The sequence below is a fragment of the Colossoma macropomum genome, unplaced genomic scaffold (genome assembly GCF_904425465.1).
Source record: "Colossoma macropomum unplaced genomic scaffold, Colossoma_macropomum, whole genome shotgun sequence".
NCBI lineage: Eukaryota > Metazoa > Chordata > Actinopteri > Characiformes > Serrasalmidae > Colossoma > Colossoma macropomum.
This window is the reverse complement of record NW_023494807.1, coordinates 23,824,761-23,852,367: the sequence shown is the minus strand read 5'-3', so window position 1 is coordinate 23,852,367 and position 27,607 is coordinate 23,824,761. Positions and strand designations below refer to the sequence as shown.

General features: G+C 37.7%; 1 protein-coding gene across 2 annotated transcripts; it reads left to right on the top strand.

The window, feature by feature from the left end:
- The first annotated feature begins 3,909 nt into the window (after positions 1-3,909).
- On the top strand, positions 3,910-27,433 carry sema4e (semaphorin 4e). Of its 2 annotated transcripts, XM_036555838.1 has the most exons (15): positions 3,910-4,226; positions 12,569-12,884; positions 13,801-13,946; positions 14,194-14,256; positions 15,307-15,405; positions 15,575-15,674; positions 17,216-17,326; positions 18,474-18,625; positions 18,755-18,927; positions 21,470-21,626; positions 21,749-21,971; positions 23,551-23,666; positions 24,038-24,207; positions 24,345-24,397; positions 25,322-27,433. In XM_036555838.1, exons 2-15 carry the CDS (start codon positions 12,788-12,790, stop codon positions 25,939-25,941), a joined length of 2,280 nt encoding a protein of 759 aa, XP_036411731.1. In that variant the 5' UTR covers positions 3,910-4,226; positions 12,569-12,787; the 3' UTR covers positions 25,942-27,433. The 2 variants fall into 2 exon arrangements, with proteins under 2 accessions (XP_036411731.1, XP_036411732.1); XM_036555839.1 differs by lacking the exon at positions 14,194-14,256.
- Positions 27,434-27,607: the final 174 nt, after the last annotated feature.

Here is a 27,607-nt window from a genome sequence, read left to right as displayed (position 1 = left end):
ACCACTCTGCAATGTCTTCCGGTTGTCTCAAACGCTAGAGGGCGCTCCCGAGCGAGTCCAAAATGAATGGGATGATATGGAGCATTGAGCAAAATCACATTCTGCTGCCCAAAACCCGTTTGCTGTAGAAAAAACGGAAATATATAGGTAAGATTTCTTTGTTTTTTAGGGAAATTCATCCTTATACTTTCTAAAATCAAAGAAACGTTCTGGGCGAGTGATTAGAAACATTTTTAACTTTTCGTTTTTAGCCGTTGAGCGCCATTTACTCCTATTCAGTGAGGACTCCCTCGCGGGCGCCCTCTGCTGTTTGGAGGTCCTGTTTTTGATATAACGGGGGGAATAGGAAGCGGCCAGACTCCTCATAAACCGGCTCTGATATTATGGCGAAATATCCGCGCGGTTAGAACGCTTCACAACCAATCAGCTTGCGTGGCCGGAACTAACTGTTGTATAACAACAACTAGAAGAGTGCATTTCCTGAAGAAAATGTACTGATTGCGTGGTTGTTAAGGTACAAAGATTGGTTGCTAAGGTATATAAACGGGGTGTTTACTGAGGGGTTATCAGGGGGTTACCAAGTGGTTGCTAGTTATTGTTAAACATGAATAGGAGCCTATGGGAGGAGCGAGGGATGAAAAGATGGACACACAGAGGAGTGTGGGTCAGTATGGCTGTGGGTTAGAGCTTGGGGTCCTGTCCTGAGTGAGTACATGTAGTTTTGGTGGCTGTGAGGCAAAGAAACTAATAGTGCTTGTGTGAATGGGATGTAAAGGAACGAGACACATAGAGGTGTGCAGGTCAGTATTGCTGTGAATGTGAGCTAGATGACAGGCAAGAGAAAGATCAGGGCTTGGGTGATGGTGAAAATAAACGGGACTCTATGGGAGGAACAAGTGTTTCCGGAAGAATTGAAATGCTTCATTCAGTAATTCTGGACACTTCCTCTTCAATCTGGGTGACAGGGACAAAGATGAAGGACACACCTTTCTGTGGTGAACTAAAGTGATAAACCATTATTTTGGAGGTTAATAATCTTCCATAAAGCAATAACAGAATTTGCTTTAAGCAGCGTTCACATATTTCCGTTTCTTGTGAAAAGGGCCAGTTGGCATTGTAGTTCGACTGTAATCATTAGTTTTTTCGTTACCATCCTTACATTCTGCTTGTTTTTCAGTTTATTTAGAGTAAAATCAGCAAAATGCAGCTGGACTCTCAGCTTTGGAGTCGACTCGATTCTCGATTGCCTGGAATCAAGGAATCGATTCTTTTTTGGGAACGAATCCCAGACCTAGCTTAAAGTATCTGTAACTTTATTGGGAAAACCTGCCGTGTAAAATTCCCTTACATCTTTTTTTTGTTGTTGTGATTTTTGTAATTTACTGTTTCTCATTCATATTATCCTTATTCTGGCATTGTAGTGGAGAAGAACCAAAGAATGACATTGTTTGTGCTCTTTTAATAGAAAAGGCAACTGAAAAATGCAGCCAGAATACAACTTCTCCCTATGGTGGACACAAAACCCACTCTAACTAAAACCCCAGCCCAGCACAAGAAAACACAAACACATCTTAAAGTAACAAAGTACAACATAAACAAGGGGTGGCTACAACAGAGCAAGTGGTAGCTGCCACATGATGTTAGAGCTTAAAACAAGTGCTCTATATGATAGACACTATCACTCTGAGAAATCTTTGTTGTGCCCTAGTTACTGTGTGAATAATTTCACAGGCAGATAAAGCACTGAAGCAGACCAAAGAAGGCCATGGGTGACAGAACAGTAATGGGGCAACCACGGTCCATTTATACTTCCTTTTTTGCATGCCTGTTAAGTAAATGTATGATAATATCAGACATGCTTTTCAGCATTGCTGAAAATCTTTTTCTTTCGTACTTCTATATTAGATGTACAAGAAGATTAGGCTTAAAGGAGAACTCGACTGATTTTCAAAAACTACGTAATTAGGTGGTTCTAGACAAACGTTCGTCAGAATTGCTCACAGTGGTGGTGACAGAAACCAGACGTCTGAAGAGTTTAACGCCTCTGCAACGTTCCTCACAGGAAATGGTTAGACACGTGCTACCTAATGTCTGACAAATTATCTTATGACGGTTCTGTGATAAAGTTTTGGCTTAAAATGTGTTTTAATCCATTTATTTTAATTCATTTATGGTAGAGAAGTACCTAAAGGGTGTTGTAAGGCAATTAAGTCCCCAAAGAAACCATCATCAACATTGCATATAAAATTCAGAGGGCATGTATGGTTTCACCGGTTTTTGAATGGTAAATAAAATGATTATATTTGTGTTGTAGACATGGTGACCCCTGGTTCCTATCATCACCACTGTAATCAGAGTTGGTAAGTTTCTATACATCTATTTCATATCAAACCACTCTTTGACTGAATTATTCAGAAATTTTGAAAAAATTGGTGGAGTTCCCCTTTAAGGCAAAGTGAACTGAAGTCAAGCACGAACTGAAGTCAAGCACTGAAGTCAAGCATGAGTGGAGTTTTTTCGTTACTGTCTTATGTTATATGGAGACAGCTGTTTTGAAAAAATGGAGGAGCACAGAAATACTTCAAGCGGACATTAAATCTGCCTGTTCGTGTCAAAACTTGCCACATGCTTTTGTGAACGTCCTGCTCCCTTATTTGGCAATGAATACAACGTAAAAACTAGACGGTCGAGCGATTCATATGCAGGAAATCAGGGACTGCAGTTGGGTAACACTGGCACATTGACTTATTATGTGATTAAACTAATACTCCAGTGTTTGTCAACCTAATCTTTATCTAATCACCTGTAGATTGTGCTCCGTAACCACTGACAATAATTTAATCTGTTTCCTTATACTCAGAAAAGAACAAAAAAAATGGCTTATTTATAATAGAAGCCAGTGGGCAGTTGCTGAATTATGTCAATAGCCATTTTAGCATGTATTTCATAGAATACTTTGATTCTTCCATTAAAATTAGGCTGCAGATATGTCATTTTTGAGGATGGGGCTGTTGGAACAAAGCTTTGTGTCTCTGTTTTTGCTCTTTTTAGCTTAGTTTGAAAATGGCAGCTATTTAGTGATGAACAGACTGATAGTAATGGTCCTAAATGACTTAGAATATAGTCTTGTTACTTACACTAAATAACTTTTTTCCTCTCCTGTAAGTTACTTATAATTCATTTTGCATTATAATTAATCACATAATTTTGAGATATGAGATTTTATTCTGACAGAATGGATATATTTTGTGCATAAAGGTTCATTCACTCAGTTCAGCAGCTTCCCATTGGCTTCTGTTATAAGTATATGTGGTCATGCTTTATTTGGATGGTCCCCTATAGATGATCTACTAGTACAAATATTATTTACAAACATTCTGGTGATGCTCAGTTGATTATCAACAACATTAAGTTTAGGGTTAGGTCTAGGAGTAGGTGTAGGCTTTGCCTTGAGGTTAGGGATTAGGGTTAGGTTTAGGGTTAGGGACAGATTTAATAGAATAATTCACATGCAACTTTAAGTTCAGTTGCATGTAATAGATATTTAATTGAGTGTTAGTTAAAGATAAACTGAGCATCTACAAAGTGGGCCATCCAAATAAGGTGTTACCGCATATTTTGAGTAAACAGATTTTCTAAGTACTGAGAAATATATTAACATCATTGTCTGTATACAATACAGGTGCAGCAAGTAGAGATTAGGTGGATAAATGCTGGAGTACTCCTTTGGCGCTCATTGTCCTTAATAAATAAATAAATAAATAAATAAATAAAGGCCTTTTTGAACAGCAGCTCCTCCACTTATCTCAAACTCATTGTGTAATGTAGTTTCTATTGGAGTACGGCATGTGAAGTGCCTCTGCTCCTCCTCCTCTCACTCTGTTTCTCTACCTCCTTCCTTACCTCCCGCAGTGACGTGTGTATGTGTATGCGTGTGTATACTCTTTCTCTCCGGTCTCGCAGGCTGAGGAATCTAACTGACGCTCTTTCACTCTTTCTTCACCGCAGGGCCTAAGCAGTTTGACTTTTTCACACCAACAATGCCGGCAACTCCATGAGCTCCATTCACTCAGGGCTGGAGGAGAGACAGCAGCTTATCCTTCACACATATAAAGATCTGCTTGTTTGGCATAGAGTGGACGAGAGGGCGTGCATCAAGCCAAGCGGTAAAGTGCTTCACCCATGCAAACACAGTGACGACTGACAGACTGAGGCCAGTTTACAAGGTAAGTTTCTTATCTGGATTGTTGCCATTGTTGTTGAACTGAAATTAGACTTAGTACTCACATGCTTAACTGACTCGGGAAGGATTTCTGTGAAAAGAGTGGCATTTAACATTCAGTGCTGTGTTTACGAGACCAAATGTTTTTCAAGCTTAAATCTATTCATTCAAAGTTCATCATTAAAATAAAATGTGAAATGTTTTATTAAATCAGTAAATGCTGTGCGGAATAAACAGACTGCCTACTTACTACTACTACTACTCATTTATTTAATTTCCAGTGAAAACGGCCATAAAGTTATTCATTTTTAGTGTCATGAAAAAAAAACAAAAAAACATATTTTTAACAGGGAATTACTGCTTTTCTTTTTTTCAGTATTTAGTGTGTCCACCCTTTACATCTTTATTACAGCTTCTATACTTTTCAGGAGACTCACTCAGTTTTTCAAAGAAATCTGCAGGAATATTTTTTAACACCCCCAAAGTTCAGTCTTAGAGGTTGGTTACGTTTTCTGTTTTTATGATCCAAGTAATCCCAAACACATTCAGTGATGTGGAGGTCTAGACTGGGGTGGTCAGTCTGTTGTTCTGAGAACACCAGCAGCTTCTTTGCTTGATTTGCAGATTTTCCTCCTTTTAATCTGTCTCCTTTCCTCAGTAATGTCTTCTTGACAGCTACACCTTCTTTCAGACTCATAGTGTTGAGTTGTCTTCTCACAGTGGAAGGATGGATAGAAAAAGCTTTTTTTCAGATCTGAATCAAGAGTGGAGCTTGATTTTCTTGTCTCTCTCAAAGATGAATGCTTTAAGTGCTGTTTATCTGATGGGGCAGTTTATCTGATGGGGCAGTTTATCTGATGGGGCAGTTGGTCAACCAGGTCTTTCACGGTTATCAAGCGCTCCATTTTCTCTGCATCTTTTAATAATTCTTTGAACTTCAATTTTGGAAAATCCTGTTTTTTCCACTTATTTTCCTTATACTTCCCCCTTCCTCAGGCAAGTATTATCTTATATTTAATCTCCTCATAAATATCTTTTGAAAAATAAACAACTTGTACTTAATGGCCATTTTGACTGGAAGATAAAAATAAATGAAGGCTGGTCTCTGACTGTCAATTTTGATGGATTTGTACTTTTAAGTATTTTCAAATGCTGCTTTTAGTTTTACTCAAGGATGTTTGTAAGGAAAGCAATGTACTTTTTACTAAGTTACAGTTTGCTTTATTAGCTTTATTAATTGATCAATTTCTTTTTTGTGTTACGTTATCCAGTGCATCTGTACTGCTCAGTGATTGGTCACACCTCTGACTTCTGAGGTTTATCATTTTATTTTGACTCAAAGGATCTAAAAAGAGAAGAATAGAGTCTAGCGAACTTCAGTTTCTATGCTGACAGATGCTAGATGTACTATAAAGTTCCACTGCAGATCTTTAACTTAACCTGGACACTTTTGTGCTTCTATTCAAGCTGTTTTGTGGAAATGTACTTTTAATTCATTATTTCACCAAAGTTAGAAAACTTTTACTTGACTATTTAGGACGCTTGTCTGTTTTATACATAATTTTTTAATAGTACAGGCATTTTTACATGTCAGTATAGACAATATTTTTTATTATTATTAATTTTTTTGCATTATTCACAAAATAATTGTCATATACTGTTGATAATGGGGAATGTGGTGGATAGTTGATCCTGAAATATTCCCCTCCATCACAACTCCAGAGTAATGAGATTGTATTTATCAGTGTAATTTGACACAAAAATATTAATGTTAATAATGGTTGCTAAAATGGTAAGAGCAATATGTAATTTAAACCCAAAAAACTGTGATTCCGCATGAACAAATTTTGAAAATAGTTTGGTCATTGGGCACTAGACTCTTTCATTCAAGTCATTTACTTCTGTACAGGTTAGAATTTGAAAAAAAGGGAAAGAAAGGATTTTTGGCTTTCGCTGTGGATCTCGGTGACGACTCAAACCTGACACACATCCTGTCTCAGTTTCATGTCCTACAATAGACTCCGTCGTCCACTTCCTCTTTTTTATTTTAACCTATATGTCACTTGTGGGATAACTGTAGTGGACGCATTTTAAAGGACCAATATCCTACATTTTGTAGTGTTATATCTTTTCCAGTTAAGACATTTGTGTGGGTTTATGTACTGAAAACTTTGTATTTCATATTACCAAAAAATCATATTTCTTTTTTACATGACCATTTCCAACCTCTAATTGTCCCTTATAATTAAACAGTTTCACTTACTGTGCCTTTAAAGGTCCCATACCCATATTTTTCTAGTTTTTATTTTTTTCCTGAGGTTCACTTATGACATTTGTACCGATTTATGTACCACAAACAGTCATAAGTCTTTTTACATGCCTATTTCCAACCTCTCTTTAGTCCTTAAGATTAAACAGGCTGATTTTGTTACTGTGCCTTTAAGACTGATATGTAAATAATATGTAAACGATGCCTTTAAGACTGATATGTAAATGTTCTAATTGCCCTGTATTGTGTCTCATAGGCCAAAACACTTCTTGTAACTTCAACAAGAATGAGTGGAACTAAACAGCTGTAGGCTGAATTCATGGATACTTTATTTTTATTATACGTTTATTTAACCAGGGTAGTGACATTGAGATTAAAATCTCTTTTGAGTGAGCCCTGGCCAAGAAGGCTGTACACAGCTACAACACCACCACCAACAACAAAATCAAGTCAAGATTAAATTAGATTAAAAACAAGAACAAACATTATGATACAGTTCTTAATAGTTAGTTAAGGAGATAAATTGCTTCAGTTTCAAATTTTTTTAGCAGATCATTTTACACAGATATATTTAAATGTATTATTTGTTGTGACATCACAAAAACGCTGAATTCAAAACGAGCTTAGCTTCCATTTATGGACCATTTATCAGCTTCCATTAAGGAGTGAACTGTACATTTTGAAACTTTAACAGTCTTTACACACTACATTAAACTATTTTGTTCCCAAAAATCTACAAAAATTCACTTTTCCATGATATGGACTCTTAAAGACTGAAATATTGTATGTAAATGGTCTCTGTTCTGAATGGCTGTGCTGTATTGCGGCTCATTTGAAAAGCAGGTCAGCCTGAAACTGTTCTTGTAACTTTAACTTGAATGAGTAACTAAGCTGTTGTAAGCTGAATAGGCAGATATGTAATATCTAAGTGCACTGATTTTTTGTGACATCATAAAATCCGTGCTTTCCATGTATGAAGTAAGTAGGGAATGAATGGTATATTTTACATCAATAATGTTTATATTTACTTCAAATATGTATTTCTCAAAAGAGATCTCCCATGATATGGACCTCTTAAAGCCTTAAAGGAATGTCCCTTTAATTCAGTGTAAAGTTTAAGGTCTTAAAGGGCTCATATCTTGGAAAACTGAATTTTCTTCCTTTATTTCAAATAAGAATTTGAGGTAGTTCACTTCCTACACATATAGTCCATAAATGGGAACTAAGTGGAGAAAACAGCCATTTGAATTTAGTGCTTTTGTGAGGTCACAAAAACAATTATCTGCCTATTCAGCCTACAGCAGTTTAGCTCCACCCATTCACACTAGTAAGGATTCTTTCAGTACGGTCTGCTTTTTGAATGAGGCACTGTACAGAGCAGCCAATCAGAACAGAAATCATTTACATTTATTAGTCTTAAAGGTACAGTAACAAAAACAGCCTGTTTAATTCTAAAAAATAAAAAAGTGGAAAATGAATGGATTTTTTTTTACATAAAACCACACAAATATCATAAAGTAATAGTAAAATATCAGAAAATATAGGACATGGGCCCTTTGAAGGTATTTACGTAACAATAGCTCTTCTGTCTTGTCTATCTTTGAGGCTTCCTGGTGGAAAGAGAAACGTTTTGAAACCGCCTCTGTACCTGTGCATGCATGTCTGTGTGTTTTCTGTGTGTTTGTGTGTGTATGTGCATATGTTAGGCTGAGTACAGTATGTGAAGCATCTTATCTTGAATGTGTCTTCCTGACTAGCTTCGGTTCATCTTGTCAGTGCCGGGTTCTGTATCTTACTGGCTTTGTTGCTTTAGTGATAGCAACTCCGCTGCTATAAAGACACACCCTTCACGATAAGAGCTCTTAAACAAAGCAAAGTTAAGCTGGTTCATAAGGCATTGTTCACCAACTGAAGTGACCCTTCCTTATAGAGTTTCTTAACACAAAAACACAGCATGGCGCACCACAGTTTGCTCTGTTTCCTGTCAGGGAGTTCCTCTTGCGTGTAAAGAGCGGTTTGAGGCCTAGCTTGTTAAGCCAGTCCGGAGGCCCTCTTGCTGGTCGGCATTTTTTGCTCTGCTTCTACTTCCTGCTCACCTGTATCAGGTAATCAACGTCTGCGGTACACTGATTAGCGGACTCACATGTTTCAGGAGACAGGCCAGGGTTAAAAGGTCAGCTCGCTTGTGGTAGGGATGAGCATTTTTTTTTACCACTGTTTCTCTGTGAATATCTGTATTTGTACACAAATTATATTTGAATATCTGAACAAGAACATATTAAGTATAGAGAACACTGGTGTGGATAGTTTAGCCTTCATTTGGTGCATACAGCTAAGAGGTTAAAAATTTGTCATCTTTTTTTGTTTGACTTTGTTTTGGTTGACAGTTCTAGGGCTGGGACTAGGGGTGGGTGATATGGCCTTCAAATAATATCATGATATTTTGAAATATTTTTGCAATAATGATATTAATTAACAATATAAAAAAACTATAAAAAATATAAAAAAACAGCTGAAAGGGAACAAGTTAGGTTCATAAGAATGGCAGAGGAAGTTGCACAGGTACCTATTACAACACAAAAAAAAAGACAGAGGTAGAAACGGCATCGAACAAACAGAGTTTGGATAAAGCAAGAGGTCAAACCAGAGTGAACATTGGTTTGGCTTTCTAACGGTGGCGAAACCTGAGGGAGTTGAAAGGCCTGGACAGCGACACCAAGGTTGCTATTTTTCTGTTGGACAGGTAACAATCCGGGAATTTGTTATTTTCCTGAATTATGTAGCCAACATAGCTGGCTACTTATGTAGCTACATTATGTATTAGTCCAGCATTAATGTTAGCTAAGCTGTAGGTGTAAGCTAGATAGCTATGTTAATCTTGTATGTAATCTGTGTGTGTATATGTTCGTTGGCAGTGCATGTTCATGTGTTTTGGGTAGTGGCTTTGGAAGGAGGGCTGAAAGTTGGGTGGAATTATTGAAAACTTTTCCTGCTGGACTTACGGCTCATTTATTGTCAAAAGGGTCAGTTTGACCCAGAACAGTAAGATGTTTTGCCCCAATGACAGACAATGTCAAAAATGTTGGAAAATTCTAAATAGGAATAATTAAAACAAATGTGTTGGTTTTCTAGTTTTGGCCAGGAACTAAATCATTGATATACATTTTTTTTTCACTACTTAAAACCACTATTATTTTGCAGTTACATACTCAGTATGTCTAGGACAGTTTCCATTTGTGCCAGACTTGGAATGCAGTACAAAATGAAAAATATATATATACATTCTACTTATCGGTATTTCATTGCTGTCATTTATAATTATTGATACATTTTAGCACCTCCCAAACATTTATTGCCCTAGGCTTTTTATGCACAAGCGTTTCAAGAGTACAGAAAAACTAAAAACTATCAGCAGCTGGCGATCAAAAGAGAACAGCAAATTTAGCGTTGACGTGCAGAACATCATCTCCGCATTCACAAGAACCAAACATCCTGTTGAGGTCTGATGTTATTGGCAAATAACAATGAAGCCTATTTCCAATATTCAAAACTGCACCATTGAGGTGTAGAAAAAGTTTTCTGGTCAGACAAGTTTAGGTTTCTTTTGCTTTTATGCTGATGGAAAGTTCAGAACTTGGCATAAGCAGCACAAGTCCGTAGATCATCCTGTTTGGTGTGGGTACTACAGGTCAGTGCTGGCAGTGTAATGGTAACAGTGAATGTCTTCCTGGCACACGTCTCTGATACCTACTGCACATTTCCACCATGTTAATAAGGCACCATTTAACAATGCATGGCAGTGGTGTAGGCAGAAGAAATTTTTGGGTAGACCTTGGGTGGAACCTGGTAGATACAATTTTCAAATGTGCTAATGTCCCGCAATGTCTTAACATCAGGCTATAGCCTATTCCTGACACTAGTGCAGTCATCACCCTACCTTCCAACGCTACCACCCTATGGTGGCACTAAACTATAGCGAGACTGTGTACACATCAACCAGATTGCTGGATTCACATAAATACAACCAACATATACATTTTCCATATTGGAGATGCTTGTTTTAATTTGGACAGTGATGAAATGTTTTCCCCCATTTGATTGGGTAGGTCTGTGATTAATTTGGATAGGCCCAGGCACACCCATAGCCTACCCGTGGCTATGCCCCTACTGTGTAGTCTTTGGATCTCAGTCTTTTTGACTATCTTTTGGAAGAGGTGCAAAGAGCTGTTCACAGCAGGACTTTGCAAAACTGCGCAATGCAGTAATTTCTGCGTGGTACAACATGCCTGCATGATGTGTCCAGCGTCATGTAGAATCCATGCCCAGGCAAATTCATGTGTTTCTGAAAGCAAAAGGGGGCACAACATGCTAGATAGGTACCTAATAAACTGGAAAAAGTGTAGATTATACTCACACAAGTGTACATATAAGCAGTAATCATGTCTGGCTAAAACATGCTGAAAACATCTGTGGTAGATTCCGAAGACCCCACACAGGAAAGCTGTGGCTGTTATAAGGAAGGAAGCAAGGTCAACTTGGCTCAGAACTCTCTTAAAGAAGAAGTTCACAGATTTTTCAAAATTTTTGCACAATTCAAAATCAGCCATGTTGATTATGGTAGTGTTAGTTTTCTTTGGAGATTGTTTTTACTAACAATATTCACCATGAATGTGCTAAAAGATACATTTTAGCCCAAAACCATATGTCAGATCTATCATAAAACAGAGTCTCAGGCATTAGCCAGTGTTTTCATAACCATTTCATGTAATAACCTTCTGTGAGGGAGCTTTTAGAGGCATTAACCCTTTTGCAACCCTGAGCATTTCACATCAAGGTGCTCTGAATTCTCTGACTTCTGAAAGTCAGCTTTCAGCTTCAGTCTTACAGAACATTAAGAACATTTTTGCCCACTCCTGTACATTTACCATTTTGGAGTTGCTTTAATTTGGACAGTGATGAAATATTTTTCCCCCATTTGATTGGGTAGGTCTGTGATCAATCTGGATAGGCCCAGGCCCACCCAAGCCTACCTAAGGCTACACGCCTACTACATAGTCTTAGGATCTCAACCCTATTGACTATCTTTGGTAAGAGGTGGAAAGAGCTGTTCACAACAGGACTTTTCAGAAACTGCGCAATGCAATCATTTCTGCGTGGTACAACATGCCTGCATGATGTGGAATCACATCAATCACATTTCACATCAGGCCACTTTGAATTCTCTGACTTCTAAAAGTCAGCTTTCAGCTTCAGTCTTACAGCTTCAGTTCTTCTTTTGGACTTTTGTGATTAGTTCATTAAATTGTGTTTCTCAAATATAGTCTTGAAGGTTTTCATTTCTCTAACACGTCAAATCAGTGCAGGTATCACCATGACTGGATTCCAGGAATACAGACCCTCATTTGGCACCTACTGTAGTGTAGTGATTTGTTGTTGGAACCTTACTCTGCTCCATTGGGTTGTGAAGCTGTTTGCTCTTGGTTATTTGAGTGAGGGATTATTCTCAGCACAGCAGTGACACTGACATGGTAGCGGTATGGTAGTATGTGTTGGCACCGGGCATAGTGGTGAGTTTTTTGTTTTTTGTTTTTCCTTTTTTTTTCTCTCTCTGTCTGAACAAGCGCCTGAACTGAATCTAAAGTTGGTGGTGCGTTGAAAAATCATCCTTGTCGTTCTGGTGTCAGTGGCAACTTATTGAAAATATTGTGAAACATATTGTGTGTCATGAAAGTGTCAAGTATCGTGATATTATATTTTTGCCATATCGCCCGCACCTCTGATATGAGCTTACAAACCTGTGCCATAAAGGTTTGGAAAAAGGATGAAGAGTAGCTGCAACCTTGGAATCAGCCTTTTGGTCAGCGGCGCTGGCTTTTGTTTCATCCCATAACACAAGACAGCAGAACTCGGTGTCTCCCTGCTGTGGAAAGAGCTTTCTGAAGACGCATTTACATCACTATAGCGGTGGCAGAATTACTGCCGCCAGTACTGCTGCCTCTTATGCCTCTTCTTAACTCACTCACTCACTGCCCACCCCACACTGCTCTCTCTCTCTCTCTTGCCTCTTTCTCTCCCAGATGGCCTCACACAGTTCCTGGTTCTTTGAAGAAGCAGCCTGCATGGACAAAGCCAAGTCATATATCTCTGTATGGAGGCACCGCTGACTGGAGGAGAGGCCTGTCGAGGTGGCTGTCTTTGGGCAGCTGAGATCTTTTACAGTCTGAGTCTCTGCAAGGCTGAGAGTGGGTGAGAGTTTGTTCCGTAGCCCTGACCCGGAGAGCGATAGAGCTGAAGACATGTTGCCGCTTCTGGTTTTGTGTCTTTGGAGTCCAGCTCTACTGACCGCCAAACAGGTCTTGGATAGCACGGCCCGGAAGACCATCAGCCTCCATGGTAAGTGAGCTGTTTTTCAAAAGGTTTGTAATTAAGTTGTTCTGTACAACACTGTTTGGAATAGTACAGAACACTAAAGCTTGTCTAAGTCACTTTTATCATTAAAAATTATCTTATGTACAATAATAAATTTTAATTTGTACGCTAGACATCCAAAGCTATTTTAGGTGGTATTCAATATTTTGAACATTTTAAAATCAATTCTTAAATTATTCTGCAGCAAAATTGTTTTTATTTGAAAACACTGAAATAATCATACACACTTAAATGTGATAAATTACCCTCCAAAATGTACGGATAGATGATTTATTCAAGTATTTTCAGAGCAACAATAAGTTAAATAATGAAAATACTATATTTACAATGTTTTTTTTATCATTTATCTACCTACCACACTTGCAATAATAAGCATTAGGGATAAGGACATTAATTTTATCACACTTTGTAGCTTTTATTACAGCTACTAAATATGTGAAACCTCCAAAGTCATAGAGACTAGCATTTTAGAATTATCTTACACATTTATCTACAACCAAACTGGTTTTATATTACTGAAAATGTCGGTTTAGCCCCTCCTAAGAAAAAACACGTATTAATCTTTCCACCTTTTTTTTGGATAATCCAAATATTTTATGTTTTATTTTGTATGTTTCACATTTAAAAGCCAGACTATTTTTCGTTGCAAGAGCTCAATTAATGATAAATGTCCTGTGAAAAATATCCTTCCGGTGATTGTCTGTGTGGCAGTATGGTCTCGTAAAGCCTTTGAGCGTAGTGTACATCTGAATTACCGACCTAGATTTCTAAATACGGTACAGGTGCAGTTTTCTTTGTTCAGTAAGGACTATTACACACAGTAGTCCAGCCCAATAGCTTGTGTTCTGGACATTAAAGAGCGTTGTGTGTCTGTTGCTAGGTAACAGTGGCCATTTGTTTCGGGAGAAGGGGGTGTGGAACTACTCCACCATGCTCCTGAGGGAAGACCTGAGCCTGCTCATCCTCGGCGCTCGAGAGGCCATCTTTGCCCTGGATCTGTCCAACATCACCCACAAGAAGGCGATGGTCAGGAGAACAGTATTTATATTGTTTACATTGTATTATGAGTAACTCTGGATTTTTAAAGGGGTTTCCATGTTCAACTAATAATTCCATGTAATAGGTCTGGTGTAGTAAATGTTGTTTTGTGTGTGTGTTGTGCATTTAGCATAAAACAAATATATAGATTAGATTTAATAAAAAAGGGAAGTCAGTATGGAATATGTACTATTTGTTTATTTATTTATGTATTTATTTATTAATTTATTTTTAGGTTAAGTGGCAAGTTACCCAAGACATGCAAGAAAAATGTTCACATAAAGGAAAAGATTTAGAGGTGATATCTCACTTTTCTTTACTAGCATAATCTGACTTTGACACACTGCTTTTCCTTGTTGTCCTAAGAAAAAGAAGTATCTCCAAAATGGTAACTTTACAGGAGAGGACAAAAACTCTCTTAACTTTTAGTGTGAGTTAATTTAAAGAGGTTTTGTTCCAAATTAATATGGAGCATTTCTATTGGTTGATTCATCATGAAATTATCACGCAATGTACAGCCCAACTGCCATGTTCAGATGTTTCAGAAAAATGAAATTTGACAAAAATGGAGATACATGTTTTTCTTTGAAAAGCAATGTTTTTCACCACATAGTAAAGTACTTTCTGGGAAATAGTGAGTCATGAATAACTACTAAAATATATTATCAAGACAAAACCTCGTAACTCTTTTCTTTTTCTTTTTTTTTTTTTTACATAATTTGAAAACACAAGCTGCCCTTTAATCGTGGCAAAATTTTATGATAAATGGCCCAATATTACAAATGTTATAAATGCTCCAAAAATACCTGGAATAAAAGTCTTTATTCCAGGTTTTTTTTTTTGTTTTTCCCTTCTCTTGTAAGGTAAACTTTTTGGAAATAAAAGGTTTCGTTCATTTAATCTGGCACGTTAGGCTTTCAGTTCAGCTCCTTAAGGCCTAACCAGTGGGAGAGCTTGCTTGGCTGTATCTACCTAGATACTTTGTATAAAGACAAACCTAACTGGATAGGTTTCTCTTAACTGTTTCAAGAACTTTAACCTTTCAACTTAACAATAAAATGAGTATTGCTACAATATTTGCAATTTGAATATATTAAGCATGATGGTACTATTAAATAAAAATAAAGTCAAAATTACAGACTAATTTTTGCTTCCCAGAAATCATTAGAAGGCCTGAGGGTTCTACACTGGAATAAGTATGTAGTATTAAGATCAACCACACTAGCCAGCCAAACCAAATGTCTGGAATGCCATTTCTCATCAGAAATATTCCACACCGGGCTGCAGGCTGGACTGGAAGTCATTTGTCTTAGTTCATTTTTCATAGACTCTGTTATTACTCTTTAAGATCGAGTGTCAGAACTACCTGCGGGTTCTTCATAAAATGGATGATGGCAGGATGTACGTGTGTGGGACCAATGCTTTCAGTCCATCCTGCGACTACATGGTGAGTCATCTCTGACTGTAAATGACCACAGCAACCAGGCTGCTGTTATTTTTATTTATCTATTTTCAGCTGCAACAACAACTTCCTCTGTTGCACCACATCTGCAAACTGGTGGTGAAGTGTGGCTGGTGCACCTCATGCGTTGCATTAAGTTTGTTTTCTCTTACAGTCATATACAGACGGCAAGCTGACTCTGGAAAATAACCGGGAGGATGGGAAGGGAAAGTGTCCGTTTGATCCTTTCCAGAGATACACCTCTGCACTAGTTGGTATGTTCTCCAGCTATTTCTCGCAAGTCTCTTCCAAAGGAAAATAGATACATCACAGTAAGGAACACAGTGTTCTGTCGACGGCATTCACATATTTATAATAATAAATCATGTACAGTGCTACACTTTTCTGGAATTCTTTTCCAGTTTTGCATCAACCTTAAACCCTTTACATCCAATGATACGGTTAACCCTTACAAATTACAGTTAAAAACATCTTAATGTAAGTGCCTCCTAGATCTTCAGAGAAGGCCTAATGATCTCATGTCTGTAATTTTTAGTTCATTTTTATTTAATATTATGATGACACTTGTTGTATTTAAACTCTTAAAGCATTGTAGTACTACTCTTATTTCATTTTCAGTTTTAGTTGGAAATTGTCCAACCAGGAATGATTTATCCGTAGTATCTAGGCAGATACAGCCAAGCGAGCTCTCCCACCGGTTAGGCCTTCAGGAGCTGAACTGAAGCTGTTATATGTCAGATAATTAGGAAGTGGCAGAGGAAACATCCAATCTTGTTCAGATTTCTAATGGGTTGGACCAATTTTGTGAGGAAAAACGTTGTTCTGGAAGTCCTGGATATGTCACTGACTGTGAATATGAGCAGTAATCCAACCAGATTTCAGTCAGTTGTTAGAAATGAAAAACAGCAGCTGTAGCTCTATGCCTGGGCTCTGTTCAGAAGAGTTACTGTAAATCTGAAACATACAAGGTAAAATATATGTTCATGTCTGTCAAATAAAACATATAGAATGTCTTTCACAAGCCTCAAATGTCTGTGTTTAATCTAGAATGGATTACATATGTTCATGTACACCAGCATTAGCTCATTGCTGACTTACTGCTAGAAATCTCGTAGGGGTGCTAGCAGGAATGAACATTATCTTAGAGGTGGTGTTCTTCTTGTTTATTCCCAACTTGACTGAGCTCTAATAGTCATGATTCACCATTTTTTGTCCAAAGTGCTGATTCCAAACTTTCACTCAGTTCACATTTGTAAGTATCAAGGTATGCAAACGTGTGAACACCCTTGGTGAAATAACATTTTTTGTTGGTTTTTTAAGTGAAAATAAGTTAACACATACTCCACAGAGAACACACTTCCGCACATTTTAATGCACAGTTCCTGCTGGTTTGCTGAATTTAACATATTGGAAAAAAAACAACACCCAATATGATAAAACTCAGCAAATAAATGCACTAAAATTTGCAGAAAAAAGGATGTGTTAACTTATTTTCACTTAGAAAATCAACAGAACATTTGATTTGGGGTACTCAAACCTTTGCATACAACTGCATGAGAGGAGATGTTATGATTTGAATTTGATGAAAAGTAATTGTTGTGTGTTGGTTTGTGGAAAGAAAAACATTCTGTACATTTTTGCCACGTTTGTCATTTCTTAACATCAAAACAAATAAAGAATGTCAACACACAATGCAAACGGAGTGTAAAGGTAATTTTGTCTTAGCACTTTATAAGAGTAGCAGAGTGTGTGACCAGAACTTGTACATTTTTGCCACTTGTTTTTTGTCTTTCAGACGGTGTGCTGTACTCTGCCACCTCCATCAATTTTCTGGGCTCGGAGCCGGTGGTGATGCGTAGCTCCCCTGAACCCATCCGCACTGACTTCAAATCCTCCTGGCTTAATGGTCAGACAGAGCACAGACACGCACCCTTACAACTACACAAGCAATAGAAATACCATACTACAGATACCATACTACACTGTTTTGTGATTAGTTCATTTGTGTCAAGCTTAAGAAATGATTTTGTTGTACTTGTTTTTGTAACACGTATTTTTTTTTAGAGATGCACTGATGTGGAAATTGTGGTCTGATGCCATTATCTACTACTGTTCATGTACATATCTATCAATCCCAATGCTGATATATAAGGATTTACAGAATGTAGAAATTAAGACTAAATATAGTTGTATTAGCATTACAGAGAAATATCGAGGTATGTAAACTTCTAAGGTTATAGATACAGGAAAAATGAATAAAATCTGCTCTTCTAGAATATGAAAAATATCATCGTCATCAAATATAGATTTTAAATATCGTCCAAGTCTAAACATCTGATTCCAATTTTTTTTTGGTGAATATCTGCCCATACTGGTATGATTCCGATGTCCTCATGCATCCCTTTTACTTTTCAGCAATCTTTCTGTGGTATACTGTAAAGAATTACATTTTCACATTAAGAATGGTAGGAATTAATCTTTGGAGATTTTGTATTGATAATGAAATAGTTCTGCTATTTTTTTTTATTTAGTATATCTCTCACATTACACAGATCAAAGGATGGCTATGTCCAGAATTATGCCCAACAGAGCCGAACTTTTTTTTTTTCATATTGAAATTGCAGTTTGAAAGAGGGCAATTTTCAAATTGCAACTGCAGTTTGATGTAAGTTTTAATTGGGCAAATTTAATCTAGTCTAATAGTGCAGGGTGTGTGAACTGGTAGACTAATAGACTACATTCAGGGTTCAGGCCTTAAGCCAGAAAAAATGGACATTCTAGTCTTCCTCACCAAAAGAAAAAACATGGCTAGAGCTTAATTCAAAGAAAACAAGCACAATTGAGTTGCAGTTGCAGTACTGGTTAGAAAAATCCAGTGCACTGTTACAGATGTTCCACAATGCGCTGCAATAGGTAGTGTACCCTAGCAGACACAAAATACCCAGAATGCACTGTGCTGTATTCAACAACATCTGTTTTGGAAACTTAAAGCAGTATGGATTGTCCATACACTTGAAACTGTCAGTGACTGGAAGCTAAACTGTTGGTTTTAGAGCCCAATTTTACTGGCATGGAGCACATAGCTGAGGGAGAGCAGAGCCCAGAAGGGGACGATGACAAGATCTACCTCTTCTTCAGTGAAACGGCAGTGGAGTACGACTCCTACAGCAAGATGGAGGTGTCGCGGGTGGCTCGCGTCTGTAAGGTAAGCTACTTCTCAACAAGCAGGCGCCTCCACAGTTGCCAGTATTTTAATACCATGAGTGATCTGTAGTGACTTGTTATGCTTGCTTCCTGGCTTTTTCAAAATATTCACATCCCCTCTCCTCTCCAGAACGATATGGGCGGTCAGAGGACGTTACAGAGGAAGTGGACGTCGTTTGTAAAGGCTCGTCTGGACTGTCCTGTTCCTGACACCAGCCTTCCTTTCCTCATACAGGATGTGTTCCGCTTTTGCTCCGGCGACTGGACGAGCTGCGTCTTCTATGCAGTCTTCACCCCTCAAGCGTGAGTGTGATTTACTACGAACCTGAGATGACTTAACTGTCTTATGATGAATAAATGCCAATACATGAGCACAGTTTCAGTTTAATTAGAGCATTGCAGCAGTGCTACCAACAGAATAGTTTGGCCGAAAATGAAATTTACACAATTTTTGTCTTACCATAAAAGCAGTCAGTCACCCAAGACATGTTTGTTGTCTGAAGTTTGCTTCTTTAGTTTAGATCTGGAGCTATGGAAGCTTATATAACACCACTTAGCATTATGCAAACTTATATTAAGAAAACTATATATATATATATATATATATATATATATATATATATATATATATATATATATATATATATAAAGAAAAAAAACATACTTTACTTTTAATGTAATTCACTGTAACCAGACTTTTTTCCAAGTAATTTTGTGGCATTTCTTTACATAGTAAAGGGCAACAGACATAAAACTGAAAAACAGCAAAAATGGAGATGCAAGGTTATACATAGCCTAGATAGGATAGATTAGCATTGTTAGCTACATTAGCCTCGTAGTGTTAGTCTAGAACTAAAGAAGTCTTGGCTTATTAACTACACTTGGAGTAGGGGAAAAATTGCGTGAAACTGATTTCTTGCCAAACTAATCCTGTAATTTACAGTATAAGACCTGTGGTTCCATTCTAGGCCAACAGTATAGCAATCAAATTCTATAAGGGAGGTTTAAAAGCAGTATTTCCCAACTCCTGGCCTGTAGTCCATCTGCACTGCACAGTTTCTAGTTTTCTTTACACTGACACCTGATTCAGCTGTAAAAGGACTTAGAATTAGCTAATGATCTGACTCAGGAGGGGAATTCCGCCATTTTTTTAAATGTCTGAATAATTCAGTTATTAAGGTCTAAACAAAGTCATTCAGAATGGTATGGCGTAAAATGGTTCATTATAGAGAAACTCAGATTTCTGCATAAACAAAAAATAAAACAATGTCTCATGATGGTTAAGTACTCTTCAGACGTTCCTATCACCACCACTGTTAACAATTCTGGCTTGGTAAGTGTCTCTAAAATGGAGCATTTCACATAATCCTATAAATCTATCGATTTAATTTATGCATAAGTTTTGAAAAAACAGTGGAATGCCCCTGTAAACGTTACCACTCCCGTTAGGCAAATTGGAGGAAGAAAACTGAGCTGAATGGAATTCAGGTCATGCAATCCACCTTAAAGCAATAGTTTCCCTGAATGTAGCATTATAAATCATCACACACTTGCCTCAAAAGATGTCAACACTATTCCAGACAGTGCCGGAAACCACATATGTATTTGTCAGAGATTGTTTAACAGCTCAACATGTTTTGGGATGATTGCATGCAAATTTACACAATTCTAAATGGCATAAATAAGCTTCTGCTCTGTTTATGTACAGTACTGTAGAAAAATCAGAGACCATCTTTTCATTTACTTAATAGTCTTTAAGGAAAAGCTGTTCATTTTTCAGTATCAAAAAAGAAGGAAACATATTTAACTGAAAATTACATAAAAGCCTCAAACACCAAATGTAATATCATATCTATCAGTATTTAATTTGTCCCCTCTTCTTTTGTGCAGTCTTCTGCCGCTTAACTCTTCCATCTTTCCAACCTTAAAACCAACCAGTTACAGCTGTGTCCTTCCAACAAAAGCTGTTGCCAAAGATATTACTGTTCCCTTTCAAATAGATACTAACATTCACACAACTAGCTACCCAAAAACATGTTAGCTGTCTCACAGGTTTCTTGTTCATTAGCATCTAAAATGGCTAAAGGAAATATTTCTGAGGAGATGAGATATAAGATAATCCACTTGCAAAGGAAAATAAGTTTCCAAAACTGGAGATACCGAGAAAGTAGGACTCCTAACAAACGTCAGGTAAACAGCACTTAAGCTTTAATCTTTGAGAGGAGAAAATCAAACTCCACTCTTGTTTCAGATCTGATAAACAGGTGTTTCTGTCCATCCTACTGTGCAACTCACCGCTATGAGTCTGAAAGGATGTTTAGCTGTCAAGAAGCCTCACTGAGAAAAGGAGACAGACAAAAAAGAAGAAAATTTGCAAATCAAGCAAAGAAGCTCCTTGTGTTCTCAGAAAAAAAAAAACTTGCACTGGAACCAAAACTGGACATCTGAGATGTGGAGTAAAGTTTTAAGGACTTTTGAGTCTAAATTTGTAATTGGGATTACTTGGATCGTGAAAAGCAGAAAATGCAAACAATTTCTAAGACTGAACTTTGGAGGTGTGGAAAAATATCCCCACATATTTATTCGAAAAGCTGAAAGCGAGTCTCCTGGAATGGAAGTTGTAATAAAGGCAAAGTGGGACCCACAAAATACTGAAAATTGTGTTTTCTGCTTTTTTCCTGATGTTGAACAAAGAATACAAAAAAAGTTGCACTTAATGGTTGTTTTGACTGGAAATTAAGTAAATGAAAGGGTGGTCTCTGACTTACGCACAGTACTATACATCATAGCTGTGTCAGTTTGATTTAGAGCTAAACTCAACTGGACCTTGGTGTTTGATTCACAGGCACACGTCTCAGTACTCCGCAGTGTGTGCTTACAGAATAGCAGACATTAGGAAGGTTTTCTCTGAAGGCAAGTTCAAGACTCCAGTCCCTGTCGAGACGTCGTTTGTAAAGTGGGTGATGTACAGCGGCGAAGTGCCCTTCCCTCGGCCGGGAGCCGTGAGTTCACTTTTCATTACTCAGTAACAAGTTCAGTTTTCCAGCAAGTTAATTATTGCAGCCAGTTAGCTATTCATGTATTCCGAGTTATCGATCTGCGCTGTTGTTTTCGTTCTCTCTAGTGTATTAATAACGAAGCGAGGGAGAAGGGGTTTTCCCGGACTCTGGATCTGCCTGATAGAACCCTGCAGTTTATCAGAGACAAGCCGCTTATGGACCAGGCCGTGCAGCCGATCTCTGATGTCCCTCTGCTGGTTAGAAGAGGACCTGAGTTTACTCGCATTGTAGTGGCCAGTGCTACTGCACTGGATGGAAGCAGCTATCAAGTCATGTTCATTGGCACTGGTAAGAACCCAGCTAACAGTGTCACTATCGATTATATTAGTAATTGAATAATTTACCAGTAATTTTGATGACTGAGTAATTGGTGCTTTTTAAGGCCATGCAGTAAAAATAGTACTGCCTTTCAAAGATTCCATAATACTTTATTGAAAGGATAAAATGTAAGGTTTTGAAAATACACATGCATATACATGTATACAGTCATATGCAAATTTTTGGTGCCCCTGGTTAGATGACATGTTTTGTGGATTTTCTAAGAAGGTGTGTTTTAATCAGGGGTGCCCAAACTTTTTCATACAACTGTATATATGTGGCAAGAATGAATGTAAGTCATGCTTTGGTTTTTAATGTAAAAGATGACAGTAGAGGAATTTAAAATATGTATTATTAAGGTATCTGCAGTTATCAGCAAAGTCAACTTAATGCTTTTTAAGTAATTTTTAAAGAAATTTTGTGTATTTCATAGTATTTCGTAGTCTTTAATGCATAAATCTTCATTCGATTATCCAGCATGCCACCATTAAGATAATGCTAATTTCCGCTTGTGTTAAGAGACATTCAAGTGGTAGACTCTTTACTGTATGTTTTTACAGTAAATCAGTAAAGCCTGACGGAATATTGTTGGAGGAGTCTGTTAACTTGTTAACTGTCTGCATATTCAGCCTAGACCTCATCAAACAAAACCTTCATAAACAGTTTTAATTCATATGCATGCCATTTCAAACAGCAAACATTAGATTTTTCCTCATATACATGAAATTTCTAACTACAAACATAACATGCATATATGAGATCCTGCTGGTGTGGGTTTCCTCTTTTTCAGCGATGCACACAAAAGTGAAAAATAAAAAAAATCTTATTTTGATTTCTGTTTTGACACTTAATGATAATATACTGTTTGCAGCAATATTTTTTGTCAAATTAACTGCTTTAAGATTTTGTTAAATACAAGGCATACTAGATATTAATTTTACTATAACTACTTATAATGCTATGCAGTTTTCTGCCATTTTAGATTCATCTATAGTTCTGTTCATCATTTTTTCTTTTGCTTTTCTTGAGCTTCCTACTTATTATTTATATTTTATATTTTTTATTATATTTATTATTTCTAACCTGTAAAATTAAAGAGGACTAGCATATGAGTCAATTTATACACTTATCTGCAACCAGACTGATTTTATGTTATGAAAAACATTGATTAAAAACATTTGTACAGTAGTGTTGACCGAGGACAGCAAACTCAACCTGTCATCTCACATCATGTCAACATATACAAGCTTTCACAAAGCACAAAGCAAATGCTGTTGCATTTAAAGAAGGTTTGAGTAGCTTGATATGTTCTGTTGCATGTGTGTATATTTAGTTCATTGTGAGGATCAAACATCCCCAGGATGTTGGAAGAAATGAACATTGTGATGTGAGGTTTTATTTATTTATTTTACAAAATATTTAGCTTTTATTTGAAAACACAAAAGATACTAGAGCTTTCTTTGGGTCACTGATTGAGATTAAGATTAGGGTTGGATTAGGTGGTGGAAATTCCCTACAATGATAGGAAATCTGTCTTTTTGTAAAACAGCCAGCGGTTCAGTGCTGAAGGTGGTGAACTATGATGGAGATACGGTGATAATAGAGGAGGTGCAGCTGTTTGAACCGTCAGAGCCGGTAAAGATACTGCGCCTCTCCAGCGCCACGGTGAGCACTGCACTCAACACAGCTCCTTCGGTTTCTTTCTTCTAGTCAATTCCAGTTCGTTTTGCATTCACTTCAACTGGATTCAACTCTTGGCTTATTATTCCATTATTAATTTGAAGACTCATTATATAGGAATCACTGACTTGTAGTTACAAGAGTGAGGAAATAGTGAGAGAATTGTTTTTTTCTAGATATAGAAACCTGCCAATGGGCCCTTAATTTAATTTCATTTCATTTCTGTTTAATTCGGGTTCATTACCATATTCAAATCCAGTTGATTCAAATTCATCTCATTTTGACTCAGTATCTAACTATATCTAGTGTCTATGTAATATCTAACTAGTATCTATCTAACATGCCTGTTCTCTCAGAGTCAGCTGTATGCAGGCTCGGAGGTGGCAGCAGCACAGATGCCTCTGAGTTCATGTGGCCACTACAGCTCATGTCTGGACTGTGTGCTGGCCAGAGACCCCTACTGTGGCTGGGACCTCACCGCTAATCATTGCACTGCTGTAAGCAGTATTCATCCAGATACACACAGGTACTGAGAATCTAGCATCATTTAAGGTGGCATACTATGAAAGTGCTTAGTACAAATTCCTCAAGATTGTAATAAAGTAAATAGAACTGAATAAATGGAACATGTCACTGTACATTCTTCTCTCCTACATCCTACAGTGATGTGATTCAGAGTCTGAGAGATGGAGATGCCACACGCTGTCCATCAGTCGGTATGCTAAAACATGGATTTTCATATCATCGCCTAATAGTAGCACAGAGGGGTTATTTACACTAAAACACAGGCTTTTCTACTCCTTCATCCTATAATATTACACCACAGCGTATATTAATTATTCTTTGAGAACATATATTCTACATTTTTCTTGTATTTTATTTTCCCCTTCCATTAATAAGTTCTTTTCTAAAGTATCTGGAAGTTCATTTAAATGATTCATTCTTGAGAAAATTAGTCAGAATTGTTTACAGTGGTGGTGATGGGAACCAGATGTCTGAAGTGTTTTAATGGATCTAAAAGCTACATAACAGAAAGCTGTTACATGAAATGATTACAAATGCGATTTCATGCCTGAATATTATTTTATGATAGTTTTGTGAGAATGAATCATGCAGAAATGTTGTAAATTCAGCGGAATTTTTCAGTTCAGGCTGAAATCCTCAGGGACATTAAAAAAATATAAACTTCAGCCAGTTCTTTCTGATATCTGGACCCCATTGGAAGGCTACAATGATACAATCACTTCCTGACAGCCAGGAACAGACCAACATTTAATATTTCCCTTCCATCTTCCACTCCAATAACTGCTACAGACTGTTTACAGTAATAACACTCCTTTTCACTTCAGCATAAATGGGCAGTCATGTAAATGTGTTCACTGTTGTGATGTCACAACTACGAGGAATTCAAAACAGGATGTTTTTGCAGATTAGTTTACTCGTATGGCCTGGGGAGTATGTTTTGAAGCTTTAAGATTTTTGTTTACATGCTACATCAAATGTTTTTTTTTTTTTATAAAAACAAGAAAAATGTAGTTTTGCATTATATGGGCCCTTTTTAAGAATTCAGAAGCCCTTAAGACATTACAATGAATATTTACGCCTACGTTTTACTATTTTTATGTAAATGTGTTTTACAGAAAGTGTTAAGGCCGTGAACATCACCTTCCATCCGGGCAACACCATCAAGCTTTTGTGCCAGCCGGGATCTAACCTGGCCCGGACGCAGTGGCACATAGACCAGCGACCAGTTGTCAGCTCTGACACCTACCAGATTCTCCGAGACGGCCTGCTGATCCTCAATGCCTCAGCTGAAGCCAGTGGCCTCTACAACTGCAGTTCTGTGGAATCCTCCAACAGCAGGGACTATGTTACCCAGAATGCTGTGTATGAGCTGAGGCTGGGGGCCAGCCAGTCAGGAGAGACATCCCTGTTACTGCCACAAGTGCAGAAGCAGCAGCACACTATGATGGTTCTCCAGGTCATGGTCGTCCTCCTGTCGCTGATGCTAGTAGCGCTAGTGATGTGGAACATCTACAAAGGGCATTTTGGCTTCCTTCCACAATGCTTCAGCCGAGGTCAAGACGCTGAGGGTGGACAGACTTCTGTTCGCAATGTCCAGGAGCCGCTGCAAGTTTCAAATGAACATATATCGAGAGATGGCAACACCAGTAATAATAACCACAACAGAGGAGCTGAATTCCATAGTGCGCAGGGAAAAAACAGTAAGACGCAGCAGAATACAGACCAAATACTCTAGTCCAGTTTGAGTAACTTGACTGATTTAGACAAAGCTCTACCCACTGGAGTGGACTTAATATGGACTCCTTGGGACAAAAGCAGTGGACAGATGGATGTAATGCAGATGCTTACAGAAATTAACCACACGCTCTGGACTGTTTGAGAGCTGGGTGGATTGTTTGGAGTTACAAATGTCTTTCTTTCCTCAAGTTTCTCCGTACAGACTTACTGAGACCTTTGTGTGCCTTCAGTATCCTCACCTATAAGATTTCACAAACACTGAACTCCTAATGCACTTAAAAGCACAGTATGTTTAATCGCAGATTCATAAAAAGGATTTACAAAATACTGTCTCTGGGGTCAGTTTCAAGGATTAAGCCCAAGTCATGGACTATACCTGCCTTCCAGTGGAAAATCTCCATTCAAAATCCTGTGTAGTCCAGGATCAAGCTTAATCCCAACCAGTCCATAAAGTCTGAGCTTAGATCAGGGATTGCAGCAGTTTGGTGATGTTTCTGCTTTTACCGCTAAAGGTAGTTAGTAAGCCATGTAAACTAAAACTAAGACATAAAGCCTGGATTCATGTGACCTTGGCTAAAGGAATCTAAAGATATTGCATAATATGCAGCAGTAGACAATAACAGGGATGACATCAGCAATAACTTGCATGATTCTGCTTTAACAGAACAGTAGAAGTATTACATAGTTCAGCTGTTTTGTTCATTTCTAAAATGTGAGCTTCCTAGAACTCATACTCGACATTAGCCCGTGCACGTCCTTTCAGGTATGAGGCACAAATGACTTGTCTCTGAACATCAGCACCAGGAAATACAAACATATAGTGCATCTAGGCCTTTTACTCACTGCTTGTGAAATATGTGCCCTGTCAAAACCTGCTGCTGGTGGAGCCTCCAGGCTTGATTGCCTTGCCTGGGGTCTACATTCACAGTACTAAAAGCACAAGAGCAAACTCGCTGAGGCTCCAGAGCCTTTCTGACTGCAGTTTATGTGTAACTCAAGAGCCCTCATAACTCAAGCAGCTTGTGTTCTAAGAATGTGTGGTTTTATAGCTCTGTGACTGATTTGTTTTGAGATTAAAGAAAACTGTGAATTTTCATGTCTTTTGTACACAGAATCTTAATGCTCAGTGTACTTGCCCTGTGTAAGGGGAATTCCACTGATTTTTCAAAATTTCTGCATAATTTAATTGTTCGGACAAAGTAATTCTGAGTGTTTTGATGCCAAGTGGTTTGATGCCAAGAGAATCTTACCCCTTGAGATGTTCTTTAAAGTGGTGGTGATAAGAACCAGGGGTTGCAATGTCTACAACCCAGATATAGCCAGTTTATGTACTGTCCAAAACTACGTGTGGGTGAGTTTTTATGTGATGTTGATAATGGTGAAATAGTGGCAAATCTGAAAAAGTTTTATATTAGGGCTATTTTACCAACACCCCTCATGTACCACTTCACAATGAATTAATAAAAAAAGTGTTTTGGGTCAAAGCCTTATCTCAGGCATCAGGCAGCATATTCATAACCATTTCATTCAATAACTTTGTGTTATCATAAAATTCTGACTTGGCAATGCAGCGTTTCACAATCGAACCGCTCTGAATAACTTAGTTCACATCTTTAGGATCGAGTGACACGAGAAAAAAAAGAAAAGAAAAAAAAATCAGAATT